At 38.1% G+C, this 21444-nt stretch overlaps 1 protein-coding gene across 2 annotated transcripts in view; it reads right to left on the bottom strand.

Annotated features, from left to right (window-relative positions):
• LOC112322194 (CD302 antigen) overlaps window positions 1-21444 on the bottom strand; it is a 145526-nt gene that overhangs the window by 43908 nt on the left and 80174 nt on the right. Inside the window, exons 29-35 of one of the 2 annotated variants that reach the window (XM_024579809.4) lie at window positions 20743-20937; window positions 16978-17204; window positions 15550-15718; window positions 10170-10313; window positions 6629-6751; window positions 5255-5422; window positions 997-3600 (exon numbers count right to left, since the gene is read on the bottom strand). In XM_024579809.4, coding sequence (XP_024435577.2) covers window positions 3422-3600; window positions 5255-5422; window positions 6629-6751; window positions 10170-10313; window positions 15550-15718; window positions 16978-17204; window positions 20743-20937 — 1205 coding nt within the window. In that variant the 3' untranslated portion in view covers window positions 997-3421. Of the gene's footprint in view, window positions 1-996; window positions 3601-5254; window positions 5423-6628; window positions 6752-10169; window positions 10314-15549; window positions 15719-16977; window positions 17205-20742; window positions 20938-21444 lie in introns of those variants that run through there. The other variant, XM_024579810.3, reaches the window with a different exon arrangement.

The raw sequence follows: 21444 nt of genomic DNA on the forward strand, positions 1-21444 counted from the left end.
CTGGTTGGGGGAATAGAAAAAAAGTTTCTAAAATTCTGCTTGTGATTAATTTAGCTTAGGAAAAAAAAGAAAAACATGTAAAGCAAATTTGTTGAGCTGTAGATATTGGGAGAATGTTCTAATTTAGAACATACAAGGAGTTAGAGATAACTTTGTACAGATCATAAGGTTTCATAGGAAAAAATGTCTTTAAGATACAGTTAAAGTTTGTCTTTTTAAGAAAAATAAGATAGTTACTAATAACAATTAGACCTTCATTTCTTTAAGGGGGTTTTAGGACTAAGTGAACCTAAGGTAGAGGAATCTGAATCTCTTATTTTCCCTAGCATAAACTCAGCAGTGGGGTCCGGACTGGGGGTTGCCAGCACTGCAGTAGTCATCTGCGGAGAATTCTCAGATAGTGAAAGCATCTTGCTGTGGGATCAGGGAAGGGATCATGCCGTGTGTGGGCGTAAGGAGGAAAGAAAAGGGTGACCACTGTTATCACCTCTGAATTTGTCTCCTACACCTTGGTCATTACGTCCATTTGCTTATATTTTCGAGTGCCTGGTTTTGAGAGATCAATTTTGTCAGCCACATGTGGGGGCTGGGTTAGGGAAGACTGGAAAAGGCTGTCTTCAGTTCTCCTGACACATCTGAATAGGAGGAAATGGGAAGGGAATACCCTATAAGCAGTTCTGGTCACACGGAGAAGGACTTCCATGTAGATTGTTCAGTGGGAGTTGGAAATATGAATGTGGAACTAGATATTTGAGCTTTTGACTTAGAAGAGGTTGATGAATTCCTTGGGGTGAGAGGTAGTGGACAAGATCTCCTGAGGGGAGGACAAAGAATTAGAGGAGATCATAAATGGAATTTCTATTGATCCAATAGTTAAAACACATGGTGATTCAGAGGAATCTGAAAAAGAGACTAAAATCAAACATTCAGAAATGTAGGATTACATTTATTCTTTTTTAAAAAAGATTTATTTTTTTAGAGAGGGGAAGGGAGAAAGAAAGGGAAAGAAACATCATGTGTGGTTGCCTCTTGCATGCCCCCTACTGGGGACCTGGCCTGCAACCCAGGCATGTGCCCTGACTGGGAATCGAACTGGTGACCCTTTGTTTCGCAGGCCAGCACTCAACCACTGAGCCATACCAGCCAAGGCGGATTATATTTATTCTTTAAAAAATACACATAGAATCTAAAGGATGCCTTGCTTTACAATAGCTGGACACTTCATTTCTTATTATACTATATACCTAACATTATAAAGCCCAATCTTGAAAAAATGTTTTGAGCAAGAATTTACAATGCTCTTCTTTAAATTTATTTTTTGATTTTTGATTTTTAGAGAGAGAGGAAGGGAGAAAGAAACAGAGGGAGACAATTATCAATGTGAGAGAGAAACATTGACTGGCTGCCTTCCATATGTTCCTCAACCAGGGACTGAACCTGCAACCCAGGCATGTGCCCTGACCAAGAATCCAGCCAGTGACCTTTTGTTTCGCTGGATGACTCCCAACCAACTGAGCCACACTGGCTGGGGCGGATCAACAACACTTTTACTTAAAAAGTAAGGCAACTTTATTGCAGCATAACTACTATATACAGCTGTACTTTTCCCATCAAGTTGGTTTAGTTCTTTGAAGAAAGTCTTTTTCCCCCCCCACGACTCCCCCCCACCCCAGCCATCCTGAAGAAAGTCTTAATGCCTAAAATTGTACAGATTGTAGGGCTAGAGTACTAGTCTAACAAATTCAGTAAAAAATATTTTAGAACAATTACACTATAGTTTGACTATACTGAAACTTAGATAATTATTTACAACTTCATCATAGTATAAACACTCTAAACTTTGAAACAAATTATGGATTTTATACAAAAATATTCTAAAGTACAAATATAAGTTAAACACTGAATAAAACATTCACCAGGTCCAGTGGAAGCTATTATTAAGAATATATTCTAGGTGGTAAAATTTAAAGTGATAACCACAATACAGTGTTTCCTTAATCATTCATGATTTTAAATATTTTGGTAGTAATCACAAAGTTTAGAGTTTCATTGTATAATTTTCATGTTTACAAATACAAGATATATAATTTCTTTTACAGACCACTTCTCTTTAGCTCATGTAAAAAGTCAACAAAGTAATAAAAATTTCTTAGTCAAAAAGTTGACATGCCATGTAAAGTATATAAATCGTAAAATTTTCAAAAACTTTTAGCCTATTCCCTTTAAAAAGGAAACAGGCATACACTGTGCATAAGAAAAGACGAAAACCACACTGCTACATCGTATCTAATGAATCTAGTAACATTCTCACACTTCAGAAAAATACTAAGTACTAACTCTTTTTTAAAAGCCACATTTTTATGAATAATGATGGGCAGAGTAAAGCTTTTGCATTTAAATAATTTTGGCATAACATATATATGGAATACGAGAAGCAGCATCTTGCCAAAAGGTATCATTTTGCTGTGTAAAAAGTAAGCATGCCTCTCATTGAATAATTTTCCCCAAATGCTACAAACGGCATTTTAAAAGATTTTATTTATTTATTTCTGGAGAGAGAGGGACGCGATGGAAAGAAACATCGATGTGTGAGAGAAACATCGACTGGTTGCCTCTGGCACACACCCCTAACTGGGAACCCAGGCATGGAACTGCCTTTCCGTGTGTGGGAAGACACCCAGTCCACCCTGCCACAGCAGTCAGGGCTACAAATGACATTTTGAAACAATGTTGATATTACTTTCGGTTCTGTTTTTACCATGAGGTACTAATTTTGCATTTGGCCAGAAGTTCATAAAAATTAAACGGGAGATGTGTGACCTAGTAATATGCCAATTTAAATTTTCTGAGGAATCCCAGAGACATGGAAATTAAGAACAATGTAACAATAGCCAGAGGGGAATGGAGAGGGGAGGGGATACTGGGGAGAGGGGTTTATAGGAGCTAGTATAAAGGACACATGGACAAAATCAAGGGGGAGGATGGAGGCGGGGAAGGGAGGTGGGTTTGGCTGGGGTGGGGGGAGGGATGGGGAGAAAATACAGATAACTGTAATTGAATAACAATAAAAGTTAAAAATTAAAAAAATAAATTTTCTGAGGAATCGTGTTAAAGTGTCATTAAAACATATATATTCTAGTTACCAACCACTCTCTTACAGAGAAAATGCACATTAAAATTATTGCCCTATGGACACAATTTGGACTTCAGTTTCAGCTTTGGTTCCTTTCCATTCTGTTAGGTAGAGTATAAACATGGCATTTTTGAATAATTAAACGTGGATACCAGAATAACAATTAGACAATTGAAAAAGTACTTAAGACTTGTACTTTGGAACAGAGTAAATACTGACATTGGGAAACTTTTAAATGGCTCATTTTTCCTAAAATATTAGTGCAAATTAGCAAACTTTTAGAAGAATTTAGTCATGGAAAGAAGGAAGCATAATCTCATCTTCATTCATTCCTTTTTCATATCGAACTGAAGAGAAGCTTGCCCAGGGCAAACGGTTCCTTTTGGAGAGGAACCAGATCAGGCCTCCGATGAGAGCTAAGATGCCCACCACAGCAACTGCGACACCTACTCCTCTGTAGTCGGGGCCTGGAAGAGAGAGGGGTTTGAGGTCGTTGTTGACTCTGTGCATCGGCTGTGTGTCGATAGCAAAGCCTGTGCAGACTAGGTGCAGCGAGTACCTGACTGTTTCACAGCGTGAACACAATTCAAAATCACCATCTAACACTTAAGTGCTTCCCGCCCCCAAATTTAACTGTTTTCCCTTTCATCGAAATCCTCTTCATTGGTATAGCAATTTTCTTCTGAAGAAGCCAAAGTACTATCATTTTTCCCACTTCACTTCTTATCACTCTATTGAGAATATCACTTCCAGTATATTTCCCTACTTTGATAGCAAATTGCTAGAAGCTGTAATTTTTTGTGTTTGACTTACCTAGAGCCAAATAAAAATATCATTTGCCTTAAAATGATTTAAACCTTTAGGATGACCTCAGTTCCCAGCATTTCGAACGCTGTCCCTGGCCCCTGCCTGCACACTGCCAACATGGACACACTGTCCCGTGGCTTCACTGTCACCTCTGTGCTGACCTCCCTTCTGTCTCAGATGCCCAACATACTATACACCCCATATGGATATCATCTCCAAACGGATAGTCCGAAATGGCCAAAACAGAACTCTAGGTTTACTCCACCCTAACTCTGCTCCCCGTTGTTTTCCATTCTACGCAGGATAGCCCCTAACTCCTGATGCTTGTTTCCGGAGCTCTAAGTCCCTGGCTGACCTTCCAGCTCTTCCCTGAGCGCTCATCCAGACTGTTCTGCCTTATGTTCTTTGCTGCAACTGGTACCTCTGCCTGGTGAGCCTCTTCCCCTGATATTTCCTGGGCAGATCTCAGGTTCAGTGTCTCTTGCTCTTAGATGTCTTCCCTGACAACCCAGTCTAGCGTGGCCATCCACCAGGTCTCCATCCCATAGAGTGTGTAGCTATTTGCTATTTTCCTCTCTTTTAAATATGGACCTGCTTGGTTACTATCTGTCTTCCTCCCTTAGATTGCAGAGGGAGAAAAGGTTATCACATTGTCTTGTTCACAGGGGCACCCCAGCACCTAGAAAAGGGCATGATGCAGAGAGCCAAAATATCTGCTGAATCAATGAATAATTACATAAATACTGATGACCTAGAACTGGGGCCTTATCTGTAATATTTGTACACCAAAATGGACACTTTTATGCCAGATCTTTTAAAATGCTGCTGTGAAAAAATTTAGAGCCCTTTTGCTAGAAATGAAGTTATTAAGATTTTTATGATTATTTTACATGTCAAATTCATGATGAAAACATAAGCTCAAATTATGATTTCCTATCGAAACACAGGTCATTTCAATTAATTAAATCAAGTTTTATAATATTTTTAACTTAATCATGAGTTCTAAGGGAATGAGGAGAAAAATACATCTTAAGAACATTTTAAAGAAGCAACCCCTCTAATATGCTGGCAGCTTCCCCGTTACTTAAGAAAGACTGGCACAAAATTTAGACTTTTAGTTGTTCTTCTGGAAGTCCGAGGCATGTGTGATCTGCTTTTCCAAAGGAATGACTCTCTATGACTTAAGATTTTTAAAATATATTTTAAGTACTAAATACGTTAGGAACAAGTACAAAACTACATATTATTAAAATGTACATTTATTTCCTAACTTGTTCTGCAAAAATATTTCTTAAGAACAGGTTATACACTCACGCAGAGGAGCTTTGCAGACAACTCTTCCATAGCCACGTGAACATTCAGCTTGTATCCAAGTTTCATTTGAAGCCAACAAAATGCTGCATTTTCCACCATTGCTCTTATGCTTATTTGTCCATTTAGCAAATGTCACTTTTGATCCATCTAACCAATTCCAAGACTGACCTAAAGAAATCAAATACAATTATGTTTATTGCCACTAAAGTACTAAGGTAAAAAGACTTGTGGCTCATACAATGTTGTGCCGCTATTTAAAACAAAATTCATTAAAAGTGAAAAATATTTAAAATCAGTCCATCGGTTGCACTTGTCACATTTTAAGTGCTCAATAGCCATATGTGGCCAGTGACTACTATACTGAACAGATACAGAACAATTTCACCTTTGCAGAAAGTTCTATTAGACAACACTGATACAGAATGCAGTGTTTTCATTAAAGTGCAGAATTCTTGCACAATTATTGTGTGAGAGACAGATTTCTAAAGACGTGGATCTCCCTCCCTCACCCTCCCGCAACTCAAAAACATTAAAGGTATGCTGGTGGGGAAGGAAGGGTCCAGGAGGTTCTCCCCACCAAGACTCCATCTTTATTTTCCAGCCAAGGTAGCGCCACCATGTGGTGACAGTGTAAACACAATTTACAATTCATAGATGGTCAACTCGGAATCCATTCTCTTTTTGACCATTTCAGAATTCACATTTATTTCAAATATTTAGAATTAAACTTTACATAAAATGTGAGACAGACTTCCTATTATTCTATTGCATGTGTAACCTGAATTCATTCTTTATCAATTTCAGGTTCACTCAATCTCTGTACCTGTTATTCCTTATAAAAAAATTCTTCCACAGATCTTTTTGAATCAATTCTTTGCAATCTTACTAAGCTAGTTTGAAAAAAAATTACTATGGAGATTTAATTTTGCTTTATGGCAAAATGTTCCAACAAGGAAGGAAACAAGAAGAAGAGAACTTTCTGAATAAGAGTTATAAGCTAGAAAAACTTGGGGAGATAGATATGAGAATTCTAAAGGGAGTAAGTAATAGAACCCTTGAAGGGGAATGGGAGACACAGATATTCCTGGGGAAGAAAAAAAATCCTGTTGATCCAATGATCTTAAATCTCTAACAAACCCAGCTGGCTTCAACTGATTTTCTGTTTCATTTGTGTTTTCCATCATTATTAATAAGTTACTCACTTACTTATTCATTAGGAATTTATAAGCCTGAAAAACAGCCAGCAGACCTAGGTTATTCATCAATAAGAAGCATCTGAATTGAAACCATTTGACATTCTTAGCAAGGCTGATGTGATGTTTAGGACAAGTTAGAACACCCCTGGCATGCTGCACACACAGAGATGTCACTTACCAGAGGGATGCTGAGATAATCCAAGCCAAACTCTCATGGTAATATTATTATTTTCCCTCATCAGTCTGCTCACAAATTTATTCTCATCTTCATCCTTTATGGTAACAATAGCTGCAGAATGATCTGTTGAAGGAAAACAATCCCAAGCAAATTAACTTCATACAAACTAGGCTAGTGGTTTATTCTCAACTAGCCATTTAAAAAATTTCATAATCAAGATCACTGAAAATTAAAACTTTACACAGGGAATATGTTAAAAATCTGATACTTGTCATATGTTTAAAAGTTATAAATATTTCTAGATTGAAAGTTGGTATAAAGAAGTTTTGTGTGTTTTTTTAAATCGCAGAGCTGTCTAACCGTGAGACTTTGGTGTATGGAGAGCTCGTCATAAGAAGTGGGGTATGTGATGGTAAAAAGATGTATTTCCCTATAGATTTTTAGCACTCTCTCTTCAACAACAATTTTTGCATAAATTTATTTCTGTTAAAAATTAAGTCAAATAGGTGTGGGATATTGGGGACCATTAGCCTTTCTTTCAGTATTATTTTATACATACGTGCATTTGGTCATGTCCATTGTAAGTTCCTAAACATAGTATGGAATTGAAAGAGTAAATATTCTTGAAGTTGGATAGGCTGCCCTTAATCCACAGAAAACATAGTGCTATCACCAGCATCAGGCAAGGGATGGAAATAAAATAATAGCTAGGCTTGGACATCAATCCTAAATGCAATCAAACAGACTTCAGAAGCAACAAGCCTATGCATACTTGAACTTTTGTGGAAGGGCATATTAAGGAGGGCAAAGGGAAGCCTTTAGTCCTTTAGAGATCACCAAGGTGTGCCAGTACTTTATCTGTCACCTTGTTTAACATTACATAATCCTATAGAGAAGGTATTATCACCACTTTACAGATGCGGAAACTGAGGCTCAAGGACAGTATGTAAATTAGTTAGGTTTACACAGCTAGCCAATTACAGAACTAGAAAGTCAATCTAATGTTTCTAATAGTAAGAGTAGGTTTAAATGCTCACTATTTACAGGGCACTGTTCTGCATTTGCAAACATGAATTCATTTATCATTATAATAACCCAATCTTCATCCAAACTCTGAAGTAAGAACTATGAACCACTATTCAACAATGGCTTTGAACTGTGTGGGTCCATCTATACACGGATTTATTTTTTCAATAAATATACAGCTGGCCCTCTGTAACTCAGGGTTTCGCATCCTCAGATTCAACCTTGAAGAAAAACCAGTATTTTGTACCTGGCACTGGGAATCTTCTGATGTGAAGGGCCAATTGTGTTCATTGAGCTATGTCATTTTATATAAGGAACTCGAGCATCTGCAGATTTTGGTATCTGCCGGGGGTTGGGGGGTGGTGGGTGGGAGTGCTCCTGAAACCAATCTCCGCAGATACTGAGGAACGAATGTAAATTTTGGGGGAGTCAAGTTATACACGGATTTTCCACTGCATGGGGCCCAGTGCCCTTAACCCACTCATTGTTCAAGGGTCAACTGTATTTTTATTCTGACTGTTGTCAGGTGAGAAAAGAGAAACAATTACATAACTTCCATAATATCACTCAGCTAGTAAGTGTGGGAGCTGGGATTTGAACCAAGCCCTGTCTGACTCCAAGGTTTTAGTGTTTAACACCCACAGTACAATGACAGTAAACCTTTCTATTTTTCTCCTTTAGGAGCAAGAGGCTTCTAACTTCCAGAACACATATATAGCTCACAGTAGTTCCCATCACATGTATGTGTATCTATCTACCTACCTACCTACCTATCTATATGTTATACATGTATGTGTGTGTGTGCGTGTGTGTATATACAAGGTCTGTCCAGAAGGTATCCAGCCATGTAATATGAAAAACAGAGACATTTATTGAAGAAGATACAAGATACAAGAAACACTGTACATAGGACAGTGATGCCTCAGTCCCCTTCAAAGTAGGCACCTTGGGACATTCACACAGTTCTCCCAATTACCATCTGTTGCCTCATCGTATTTTCCTGAATATCATCGATGGTCTGAAATCTCTTGCCTTTTAAAAATGATTTAAGTTTTGGGAAAAGCCAGAAGTTGCCGGGTGCCAAATCTGGGCTGTAGCAGGGCTGAGTCACCTGGCTGATTTACTGTTTTGCTAAAAACCTCTGCACCAGATGTGATGCACGAGCGGGTGCAGAGTCGCTGTGAAGCTGCCAATCACCAGTTGCCCATAGCTGCGGCCTTGTGAATCATCTTAATAGTTTCCGCAGAGGAATGTTCAAGCTCAACAGAAGATTTGATGCAGATTCGTTGCTCTGCTCACTCAGTCATTTTGAGTGCGATGGCCACACAGCACACACGCTCACTCCACAGCATCTACCACCCCCACTGACTAGTACAGTGAAGTCGTCATTGTTCACACGTGCGCAATTCCAGTCCACTCTCCATGGCTACCTGGTTACATTGATGTTGTGCAAACTGTTCTCGTTATGTTAACAATGGCCGGACTTTTTCTAGACAGACCTTATATATCTGTGTTGTACATGTATAACACAGAACAGTTCCCACAGAAAAGCTCCTATCACGTAGTTAGGCAGTAACAAGATTTTAAAATCTACTCAATGTCTCTACAACAGAAAAATAAATGAGATAAATCCCATCTTCCCAGCTAAATTGCTGCCCACCCTCAGATACAGGTCTCCTTTATCATGGGAGAGAGTCAATCACTGCTGCTCTCTCTAAAATATTGGGTGATATCTGATGAGAATAGTCCTATTCCTTATTATATTCAGATGGCGTGAGCCATTGCTATTGCAGAATAGTTCCCAGCCCATGTTTCTTTGATTTTTGTGACCCTGGTCAGACTAAGCTTATTTATTAGTAACTAAGTAATGGAAAAATCAACAATTTTGTGTTTGCTACTTAACCAACTTTACAAAAAATTTACTTCTCGATCCCTTCGTCTAAGCATACCTACCTATATTTAGAACCATTTTCATTCACCAGTATTTTAACATAAAAATTCACTTCGCAATTTTCATTCTACTTCCACCCACTTACTTTTATTTTCTTTGTACTTGTTCTTAGATTCATTATTTTTAATGGCTATTCCACTATTCCATTGAGGTCATATATCATAAAATAGGGAACCACTTTGCCACCACTGGGTAATTAGGTTGACAGCTATTATAAACAATGGGTGCTAGGTCAGCCATGGGATCACCAGAGTAAATGCCTGATACTCTCTCTGCAATGTCGTATCAAACACGTTTTTGATGTAAGGTCCAATATTTTCATTCATGATTGGTTTTTTGGAACATAATCCCATTGTAAGTAGAGGAGTATCAGTATAAGAATGTAGTAACTTTACTAAACAGGGGAACATTCTAACCTTAATTTATATATTTCCAACAACTGCTATTAAATCCATAATACTCTAAAATATATAAATATATGTAATCATCATTCCAAATTATTTCTTACAACAACTTCAATGATTAAGACATTGAGTCAAATAAAATCAATGAATTTTAACTTACCAAGTGCTGAACAAAACTGCTTGGCCTCTGAGAAACTGTGCAACGCCTGGTCAGACGCGTAACAGTGGTCCCTGTACTGGACCCACTGCGACCCATTGGCCGCTGGGCATCTCGAGGAGTATGTGTGCGACGATGTCTCTTTAGCTATAAAATGTGAGACAAGTGTAAAAATGCACAGAAAAAAAAATGACCAACTTTAAAAACCTCATTAAATGTTCCCATTTGAAACTGGTTCCTGAGGTTAAGAAGCATTCAACTCAATACACACACTAGAGAAAGCTGTAGCCCATTATCTGGGAGTATATATTTTGATTGGCTTTTTAGAATATCATTTTTAAAAAAGATTTTGTTTATTTATATTTAGAGAGCGGAGAAGAGAGGCAGAAAGAGAGAAGAGAAACATCGATGTGAGAGAGAAACATTGATTGTTTGCCCTTTGCACGCCCCCAGCTGGGCACCTGGCCTGCAACCCTGGCCCTGCAACCAGGCATGTGCCCTGAATGGGAATAGAACTGCCGACCCCTCGGTTTGCAGGGTGACACCCAATCCACTGAGACACTACAGTAGGGCTGGAATACCATTGTTAAAACTTGTACGATAAATGAGAGCACTTGCCCTCTAAGGTGGACTTAGACTAAATAAAAAACCAACGGAAAGACAATAGGAAAAGAAGCAAAGACAGGCCACGCAGGCCTGTAACTACTTTGAAGTAATAATTAAAATGCTTTCTTTCTTTGGATTCCTTTTTATTTTGATAATATAAACCTAGTTTTACCTTGTCATAATCAGAACTACTTTTAAAAATCACAGCTACAAGTGAAAATTTGGTAATGTGTTTACAAAACGCAATCCGTCATCAAAGAAAAATCTGTCTCAAGCACAAAAAGAGTAGGTGTAGCTTCTCAGCTTTTAAAAACTTCCCCAGTTTTCATTTAAAATGTTTAATTTTTAATTGTGCTATATAACACAAGAAGACTGTGTAACAAACCTGTGCTTCATAACACTATTCTAACTACCACAGAAAAGAGTATAAGAACTGGAAAGTAAATTGTCAACATCCTATTGGGAGGTCCAGGTGATCGGAATGAAGATGGGGCCTGGTATGGTCAGTGACCCCAACCCAACCTATTCCTGTGCACGCATTACATATGGTCTACATGTCTTTCAGTTACTGAAGCCTCTTCCTGCTTTTTTCTCCAACCTCACTTAGCTAGAGTTCTTATTTTTGGTCCCTGTGATTCCAGAAGAATGGCTGCTGCTGTTTCCTTCTTTATCAAGAGGCTTTCTGCCCTGGCTGGTGTGGCTCATCTGGTTGGAACATTGTCCCGTAACCGAAGGGTTGCGAGTGAGATTCCCCATCAGGGCACATACTTAGGTTGCAGATCGGCCCCTGTCCCAGCATGTACATTCCCGGGTCCAGATGCTTAAGGGAGGCAACTAATCAATGGTCCTCTCTCTCCCTTCCTCTCTCTCTAAAGGCAATGAAAAAACATATCCTTGGGTTATGCTAAAAAAAATTTTTTTAAAGACAAACTTTCTGACTGCTCTTAATTCCTTTGTTTTTCTATCTTCTGTTTCTCCAGCTGGGCTTGGTCTTCTTTGACCTTTAGTTATTTGACTGGCTTTTGCCTCCATTCTTTCCATTAATGCCCTTGGTTTGAGCCCTAAGTCTTTTTTTTAAAAAAGATTTCATTTATTGATTTATTTTTAGACAGAGGGGAAGGGAGGGAGAAAGAGAGGGAGAGAAAGATCAATGTGTGGTTGCCTCTCATGCACCCCCTACCGGGGACCTTGCCTGAGACCAAGGCATGTGCCCTGACTAGGAATCGAACCAGCGACCCTTGATTCACAGGCCAGCGCTCAATCCACTGAGCCACACCAGCCAGGGCATGAGCCCTAAGTCTTCATTCAGTTTGACAGTTGATAACTCCTGGGTAAGTTTCCTAGTGAGTGATGATCAAAGCTCATTGCCAAATTCATCTGTAAAGTCTATAAAACTTGTAACAGCTCTTCGTTAACACTGCTGATGGAAGGAGATGTTTCTTGTGAAAATAGTTGCTTTTCCAAAAATATACTGCTGAAGACGCCTTTGTTGCACAAGGCAATGATGTGTGTTGCTTCATTAGATGCAAAACACATTAAGCATTGGCTACCAGTGCATGGCTAAGGCCGGTGGACCTTTCTGAATGGCTCGGCCTTTAATAGAAAGTGTCTTCTTATACTGGGAACATATGGAGATAGCTCATCGTCAAGTCTATCTGTGTCTAGTCCGGTCTGCATCTGGGCTGTCGTAGGCTGCATACATTTTCTTTCTTTACTGCCATTCATGGAGTTTTACTTTCAACTTGTGCACTTTTTTCCTGCAAGGGGCAGCACTGAGGTAAGTTTGTTATATTCCTTTTCAAGAACATTAAAATTTTTTATTTTGGTAAAATACGCCTAACTTAAAATTTACCATTGTAACTATTTTAAGTGCGCAATTCAGTGGCATTAAGTACATCTGTGTTATAGAACCTCTTCATCTTGCAAAGCTGAAACTCTGTACTTATTAAATAATAACTCCCTTCCACTCCTTCCTTCCACTCCTCTAGTAAACACCATTCTACTTTCTGTCTTTATGGATTTGAAAGTTATATGTGTCTCATGTATGTGGAATCATATAATATTTGTCCTTTGTGAGTGAGTTATGGTTCTTCAGGGTTCATCGCTGTTGTATTATGGGTCAGATTTTTTTCCTTTTTAAGGTTGAAGAATATTCTATAATATGTGTATACCACATTTTGCTTATCCATTCCTCCGTCAGCGGACACTTGGCTTGCTCCTACCTTTTTACTATTGCGAATGATGCTTCTATAAACATGGCTGCACATATTCTGTTCAAATTGCTGCTTTCATTTCTTTTGGGTTTGTACACAGAAGTGGAATTACAGAATCATATGGAAATTTTATGTTACATTTTTTGAGAAAACACCATACCATTTTCCACAGTGGCTATACACCATTTTATATGCTCACAAAAAATGCCCAATAGTTCCAGTTTCTCCATATCTTCACAGACACTTGTTTTTTCCTTCCTCCCTTTCCTTTCCATTTCTTCTCTCTCTCTATCTCTTTTGAAGACCCAGTTTTATGAATTGTCTCTTGTATCAGTTTCCCAGGGCTGCCATAATAAATGGCCACAAATTTGATGGCTTAAAACAATAGAAATTTATTCTCTTACAGTTTTGGAAGCTAGAAGACTGAAAATAGGGTGTTTCTTTCTGGAGGGTCTGAGGGAGAATCTGTTTCGTGCATCTTCTGTTTCTGGTGGCTGCCATTGGTCCTTGGCTTGCAGCTGCATCGCTGCAACTTCTGCCTCTGTCGTCAGGCCTTCCTCCCCTGTGTGCCTTCTCTCCTCTTATAAGGACGACGCCACTGGATGTGGGCCCATCCTAGTTGAGTACGGCCTTATCCTAATTAACTGCATGTGCAAATACTGTTTCTAAGTAAGGTCACGTTCTGAATGGACATAAATTTTGAAGGAACACTATTCAACCCAGTACAGTACTGAATTTGTGTTTGATTATGTTGTCATTCCTCTTTAGCCTGTAAAGTCTGTTTCTCTCACACAGATGTATTCTGCTATTTCTCATGTATTCTAATTTTTTAAAATCCTCACTCAAGGGTATGCTTATTGATTTTAGAGAGAGGGAGAGAAACATTGATGTGAGAGAGAAACATTGATCAGTGCCTTCTCAAAGGCACCCTGACTGGGGACCATTCTCCACACCCTGACTGGGGACCGAACCCACAACTCAGGCATGTGTCCTGACTGGGAATCAAACCGTGACTTTTTGGTTTACAGGATGATGCTCCAACAGAGCTACACCGGCCACGGCTGTAGTTGTTGTTTTTAAAGATTATATTTATTTTCTGTACCTAACAACTGAGATGTCAGTTCTTGATTGTGCCTTTATTCCTCAAGCTTTATATCATTCTCCCTTGCTCGCATTCATTTGTTTCTCTAGATAAGGTTTTCACATTTTCCTCTGCCTGAATCTGTTCCGTTCCGAATGCTACATAGTCTCTTGAGGATTCTTTGGAGCAGAAAACATGGTAAGCACTGAGAACCAGAAGCTTCAAACACCAACACCCCACCATGCCTTGGCCTGCCCAGCATGCCTCTGCAGCTCCTGCATGGTCTAGGTTCTTGTGCTTTTCCTCAAGTTCACACTATACCCACCAGAAATGCGCCCAAGGCCAGCCCCTGATGGTAGGGGACCTTTCTTTAGATTTTAAGGATCTTATAGTGTATTTTGCCATGTATAGTGCACACTATTTTACCCAAATTTTGGAGGGAAAAACAAGGATGCACATTATATATGTGTAGTACTAGTTCTGTATTTATATAAATGTTTTTAATTCTTTTATTTATGCATATGTGTTAAAAGTATAACTCTAAAAAGCAGTAACAATATCTGTATGCAAAATAATACCCTGTAATATGATAATCGGTTTTGTTTCTAAGTATAAATAAATAAATAATTGAATTAAAAATTTAAAATGAAATATATTTTTCTGAAAGTTTGGGCCAAAGACATGGGTGCATATATTATGCACAGGAGCACATTATATATGGTAAAATATATACCATATATGGTAGGTTGGAAAAATGCTTAGTTACACACAGTGCAGATTTCGTTACTATAGAAACTCTCAGCTACCAACATGGTAGAGTACCTGGGGCATTTCCCAAATTTACGTGCTGTGCAATACTTTCTAAAAAGAAGCGCGGTGCCCTGACTGCTGTGGCTCACTTGGCTGAGTGTCGTCCAGCAAAGCAAAAGGTCTCAGGTTCAATTTCCTGGTCAGGGCACATGCCTGGGTTATGGTCTGGTCCCTGGTTGGGGTGTGTGCAAGAGGCAACTATTGATGTATCTCTCACACATCAATGTTTCTCCTCCTCTCTTTCTCCCTCTCTTCCCCTCTGTCTAAAAAAAAAAGCGTGGTGATGGCCAGAAGTAAATGGGGAATATGGGGACTGGTTGGAGGTGGACAGAAGGGGGGCAGGGAATGGGGACATCTATAATAGTGTTGACAATAAAAATAGGTTTAAAAAAAGAAGCATCTTAGCCTTTGAAAATACAAAGTGAAATTAAAATTCACAAATTCTAGAGTTAAAACTTACCTAGTGATAGAACAACTGAATGTCTTTGAGACTAAATTCCCTGAATGGGTGTATTGCATTTATTTCCCTTTACAAAGTATCAAAATTATATTTATAGGATTTGTGAATAAACCTTACTTAAAATGTATAAAAATTCCTTTGAGTACTTAATCAAATGCATAAAACAAATATCATATTTTAGTAAATATATAGTTATTTGAAATCAAGTCTTACATTTTGTAGGTTTGTAGCAAATAGCGCCATCCTTAAAAGAGCTGCATTTTTCATGTTTCCAATTTCCTTTCGGATCCACGAGAACACAATTTCCGGCAGATTGCTCATCTTTCCACGGGATGTAGTCAAAGGCACTGCCGTCAGACCACTCAAAATCTGACTCCGTTCCCTGTGTTAAGATTAATGGACAGAACTTGAACCTAAATGTATGACTTAAAAAAAACCATAAACAAGAGCATATATACTTTAAGAAATATTGGAATGGAACATTAATTATGTGCTCACAAGTGCTGTTTCTGGACCTATTTGTAAAATCAGGGATTTACTTTTAAAGATTTGAAATATTTGCTCTGGTACAATTTAAGTAGGAATTTAAATCTAGAGACAGAGTTACTACATTCTGCCTCCAAATTTATTCTGTTTAAGGACAAGTTTATATAACACTTGAAATTAAATGACGTGCAAATAGCTTCCACTTGTCACAATTACAGATTTACAATTCCCACATTGATATTATAACTATTGTTTTTATATTTTAGAGTTTTGTGGTTTGTGTCTCTGGCTACTTTTCTTTTTCTTTTTTTTCAATTACAGGAGCCAGCAACCAGCAGAGGGCTGAAGTGGAAAATACTTCCTGAGAACCTCATATGTGCAGATCATACTTTTGATTTTTCCTTGACTCTATAATCCTACGTTGCACCCTTTATTTTACTTTCCCCACTTTGTTCTAAGGGTTATTTCAATTCTAATCTCAACAAAGTCTATTTTGTATACTAGACATTTTTATAGGTACACAAAAATACTAATTAATAGGACTTAGATAGTGGCACAAAAGATGTGTTTACCAGAAGATTACTCTCAAGTAGTGCTAATGTCTAGGGGGAAAGTCGACAGAAAATATACATTTACTATTCCTAATGTTAAGAATTTTACGTGGCATCTTATATTAATTTTTATGTTAATTTTCACTATAATCCTAGATTAAGGAAAATATTATCACTCCAAAATTTTATAGATGAGGAAATTAGCTTGCGAATGTCAAACAACTTGCCCATGATCAGCTGGCATGTAAATGGAAGCTCTGCCAGTAGTTCTGGAACTCAGGTTGGTCTGATTCTGTGCTCTCATTCCCTTTTCACCAGCGTTTCGATTGGTCCCCCAAGCAGATTACAGAGTGTGGTTGAGTGGGTAATCTGCTGGGGCCCGGCAGTGTTTAGGGCGGCTGTGGTCCCGGGCATTTGCTGCAGGGCACTCTATGGATACAATTTTCTATTCGTTCTATGTTGTGAAAAGATGAGAAAACACTATGCTATGCACATTGAGCCCTAGGACTTAATCTGATGCTGTATTTTGAATTAACATTTTAGGCTCAAGTTTCCAAACCTCTAACACATTTGGAAAATTTCTGGAAAACACAACAATACTCACATCATGACTTGAGAGCCCAACCCATAACGGAAATCCATCCCGTTTTACGATATCTTCCAGGAAGAGCTGGCCCTTTTGGTCATGAACACTTGCCAAATAACCTCTGCTTCGAGAGCACAGGTTGATTGCTTCATACCATGTCACCGTTTTTTGAATGACACTGTAAATACCATCTTCATACGGAATAAACTGTGGCAGAGTAGTATTGTATTCTTCCCGGTAGTCAACTATAATATTTAAATGAAAAGTGTTAGTGATTAAATTTAAATTATTTAAAATACATACTTTGGGTAAGACTGGTTGTACCATCACTTCAAAAGTTACATGAAACTGGGTTTCTGATTAAGAAGTGAGGTCAGATGCATAGTTTACTTTTCTTACTGCAAAGGCACATTTAACAGGCTCTTAAATATCACAGTAGTGTGGTAAACTAAAAAAGAGGCATACGTATCATTTTTCATTCAAGGAGCTCACATATTCCTTGTGGACAGAAAATGCCACCACCTGAAATGTGGGCCAAATAGTTACCCTCCAGAATACATGTACCTGACTAGGGGAGGAGAGATGCCTCTGATTCAGGGGAGTCTGAAAGCCTGCTTGAAAAATTGGGTATCCACAGGTAGGGTTAGTTAAAATTAGGACGAAAAAGAAATACGGTAACTAGAAAGTGAGTTAAAAACAAACAAATAACAACAATAACAAAACCACAATAAGAGGATATTTCAAAAGGACACAGAAGCCAAGTGAAAGAGCTCCCAGTTTGAGCAAAATATAAACAATGTAGTACATCAAATTGTATTCCAAGTATGAAATAAATAACCATGAGCCCATACTGATATAAATAAATGCCTGAATAATTTTTTTAAATTACAGTTTATACTCAGTGTTATTTTTGAATTAGTTTTAGGTGTACAGCATAGTGGTTAGACAATCATGTAATTTTACAAAGTGTTCCTTCCGATATTTCCAGTACCCAGCTGGCACCATACATAGTTATTACAACATTGCTGACTATATTCCCCATGACTGTTTTGTAGCCACCAATCTGTACTTCCCATCCTTCACCTTTTTCACCCAGGTCCCCAATCCTCTCCCCTCTGGCAACCATCAGCCTGTTCTCTGTATCTATGAGTCAGTTTATTTTGTTTGTTTATATTTTTCTTTCGATTACATGTATAAGTGAAGACATATGGTATTTTTCTTTCTCTGATTGAGTTTTAGATGACTATACATTTTAAAATGGGGGAAAACAGATAAACCTTCTGTGGGATAGAATTCCAAATACTTTACGTACATACTCCCCCTTCAGGAAGGTGGGCAATAACTCTCCACAGTCACTGAGTACAGTGAACTCCTTACAAAGCATGGGAAGGGGAAAAGAGAGTAACTTTGCAATGAAAAACCCTGACGAGCATTACCGAGCGCCAGGTGATCAAGGTCAACATCAATAGTGACAACCATGTTGGCAGCATCCTCTTCATAGGGTGTGATGAGGATGACACCGCTTCTGTGGTTTTCCCTAAACCCTTGCCCCAGCTTAATCATGAGAAGAGGATGTCCCAAACTGAGGGACAGTCTACCAAATACATGACCAGTGCTCCTGAAAACTATCAAGGTCATGTAAAGCATGAAAAGTCTGAGAAACTGTCATAACCAAGAGGAACCTAAGGGGACACGGAGACTAAGTGTAACATGGTATCTTGAATGGAACCCCAAACAGAAAAATGATATTAAGTAAAAACTAAGAAAGTTGGAATAATGTATGGACTTAGTTAATAATCTTATCCATATTGGTTTATTAGTTGTGACAAATGTACTATATTAATGTAATAAGTCAACAATACGAAAAACTGGTTATGGTAATATATGGGAACTCTATGTACCAACTTTTCTGTAAATCTAAAATTACCTTTAAATGAAAACTTTATTAAAGTTATAAAAAAATAGAAAGAAGGTGAAAGACTTCTTGTTTATGCTGACTTCTAACTTCCAAATCAAAAACATTTGGTTGAAAAGACTGTCGCTTGATTTAAGAAAATACACAAAAATCTGTAATTCTGAAATAATGCTGATTCCTGAGTAAGAGGGAAACTTGCATTTGATTCCCAGTCTGATTGCTTAGAATAAATTTTGCACCAGCAACACCTGTAAATTTGTGAAAATGAATTTTATCTTTCCTTAAAAAATAAATTTTTTAGTTTGTCACACTTTCCTCCCCTCCCCTTTCATTTTTGATAAATGAGAAAAATGAGCCACTTATCAGAGAAGAAACAGTTCTTCAAAAGAAAAATAAACACACAAAAATAAGTTGCTGGTTCCTAAAAATACATTTTAATAATTGTGTGACAAGAAATAGCTTACCTATACATTACAGGTCAAATATTTGGAGTTAAGGTGATAGTCACATAGATGGGTAATTGTAACGTTATTGCCATTAAAAGATTTCAAGTGGCATTCATGCTTCTGTGTGCACATAGTGAAACACGGGCAAAATAATGAAGATTGATCTTTCCTGAGGTCTGCTCTGTTCACTTCTGCCTGCTCTCCTGTAATGCTGCATCTCTAATTGTACACAGTTTAGTGATACCTAGGATATAAAGTTGTCACCATCTATAATCATCACAAAGTTGGTTTAACAAAAAAATAAAGTAAAAAAAAAGAAAAGTTTGTTAAAGTTGTAAAAAATAGAAAGAAGGTGGAAAACTTCTTGGGAGGAAAAAAATGTAAATAAAGGTACAAATGCGGATGGGCATGCACTGCCTGTGGGACAATTAAGAGCTCAGTCTGGCAGCAGACGTCTTCACTGAGCCAAGAAAGGGAGAAGAATGGGGGCGAGGAGAAAGCCTCGAAATTTAGAATAGAAAGTGGTTTCTAAAGAGCCTCAAAAGCTTACATGCACTCAAAGTAATTGATAATAGAAAATCTCTGGAGGTTGTCGATGGAAAAGATGCTTTGGGAAGTTATCTGCAGCACCGTGAAGGGAGAAGATCAGCCTGGATGCGACTGTGAGAGGCTCCATGTTAGCAGAAGGCTTACGGCAGAGTGGCCATAAAATTTAACAGTGTTTAAGCTGTGAAGAATCAAAAACTGCCTGCATTTTAGAACAGATTTTTAAAGGAATTAGGCAAGGTTGAGAGATACTCATTTTTAGCCCGCAATGTCAAAACTCTACCTAAATACTTTCTTTTTTTCTTCTTCTTTTTAAAAGATTTTATTTATTTATTTTTAGAGAGAGGGGAAGGGAGGATGAAAGAAAGGGAGAGAAATATCAGTGTGTGGTTGCCTCTCAAGTGCCCTGCACCAGAGACTCAGCCCGCAACCCAGGCATGTGCCCTGACTGAGAATCAACCCAGTGACCCTTGGTTTGCAGGCCGGCACTCAATCCCTAGAGCCACAGCAGCCAGGGCCACTTTCTAATTTATAGAAATTGTACCCATCCTTCAAGTTGCAGCCAAGTTTTACCTGCTCCATGAATTCCTTGTTTTCATTGATCTGTTTTGACTTTCTGAGTAAGCTAAGAGTAATCTAAATAATACAATGATAAAGAATTTAGTGATGTCTCCCTGTTCATATTTTACTTGTTGAGATCAAGATCATACACCAGGGATGGTGTCTCTTCCCTGCTCTGCAATCTCTGTAGCATCTCAGGGGGCTGAATCCAGGCGGGCAATCAGAAAATACAGTTGCAAGATTTCTACTACTGGTGGAGCTAATGGCTTTACATTCTCCTTCCCTGGAGTGGAAGCTCTATATTAGCATACTTACCCATTTCAATTTTACAAGCAAGAATGCTGTGCTGATGAAAGTAAAGTATTTCGTCCACAGTATTAAAGGCTTGAATATCCCAGAAGCCATCAGTACTCAAGCCAGCAAAAAACTGGCCATTTTTTACAGCTGGTCTTCCTGCTCTCCAGTGCGTATATGACAGCATGGTCTTGTCAGACCACATAAGAGAATTATCTAGAGAAGAAACAGGGTTTTCTATGCTTAGAGATTAAATCAATACTTGAATTACAGTTATGAGGTTAATATTTCAATCTCAACTTTTCTTTCTTCTTTCTCCATTTCCTAAAAGATTGTATGATTATGTGTATCCCTCTAATTCTTTTTTCATGCTTATTTTTAATTTGGAAGGTACTAATTGTAAACACAAAAGTCAAAACTTATTGCAGAATTATAGAATTCCACCATTCTGCAATAACTTTACATTTTGTTATCTTTCATCAAAGTCATTTCTCCTACATACATGTTTAATTGCAATGAAATTGAATGTAACTAGTTTATAAAAAAATAATGTATTATCAAACTAGTGAAAGAAATCTCTTCTCTGGACCTGAACCATACAGAATTGTGCATATTTATGTCAAATGACTTTTTGAAAAGGGTGCCAAGGCAATTCAATGGTAAAAAAATAGTTCCTGGGAGAACAGGAATCTCTACATAAAAAAAAAGAAGAAGTTGGATCTT

Source organism: Desmodus rotundus, chromosome 2, assembly GCF_022682495.2.
Source record: "Desmodus rotundus isolate HL8 chromosome 2, HLdesRot8A.1, whole genome shotgun sequence".
NCBI classification, from domain to species: Eukaryota; Metazoa; Chordata; class Mammalia; order Chiroptera; family Phyllostomidae; genus Desmodus; species Desmodus rotundus.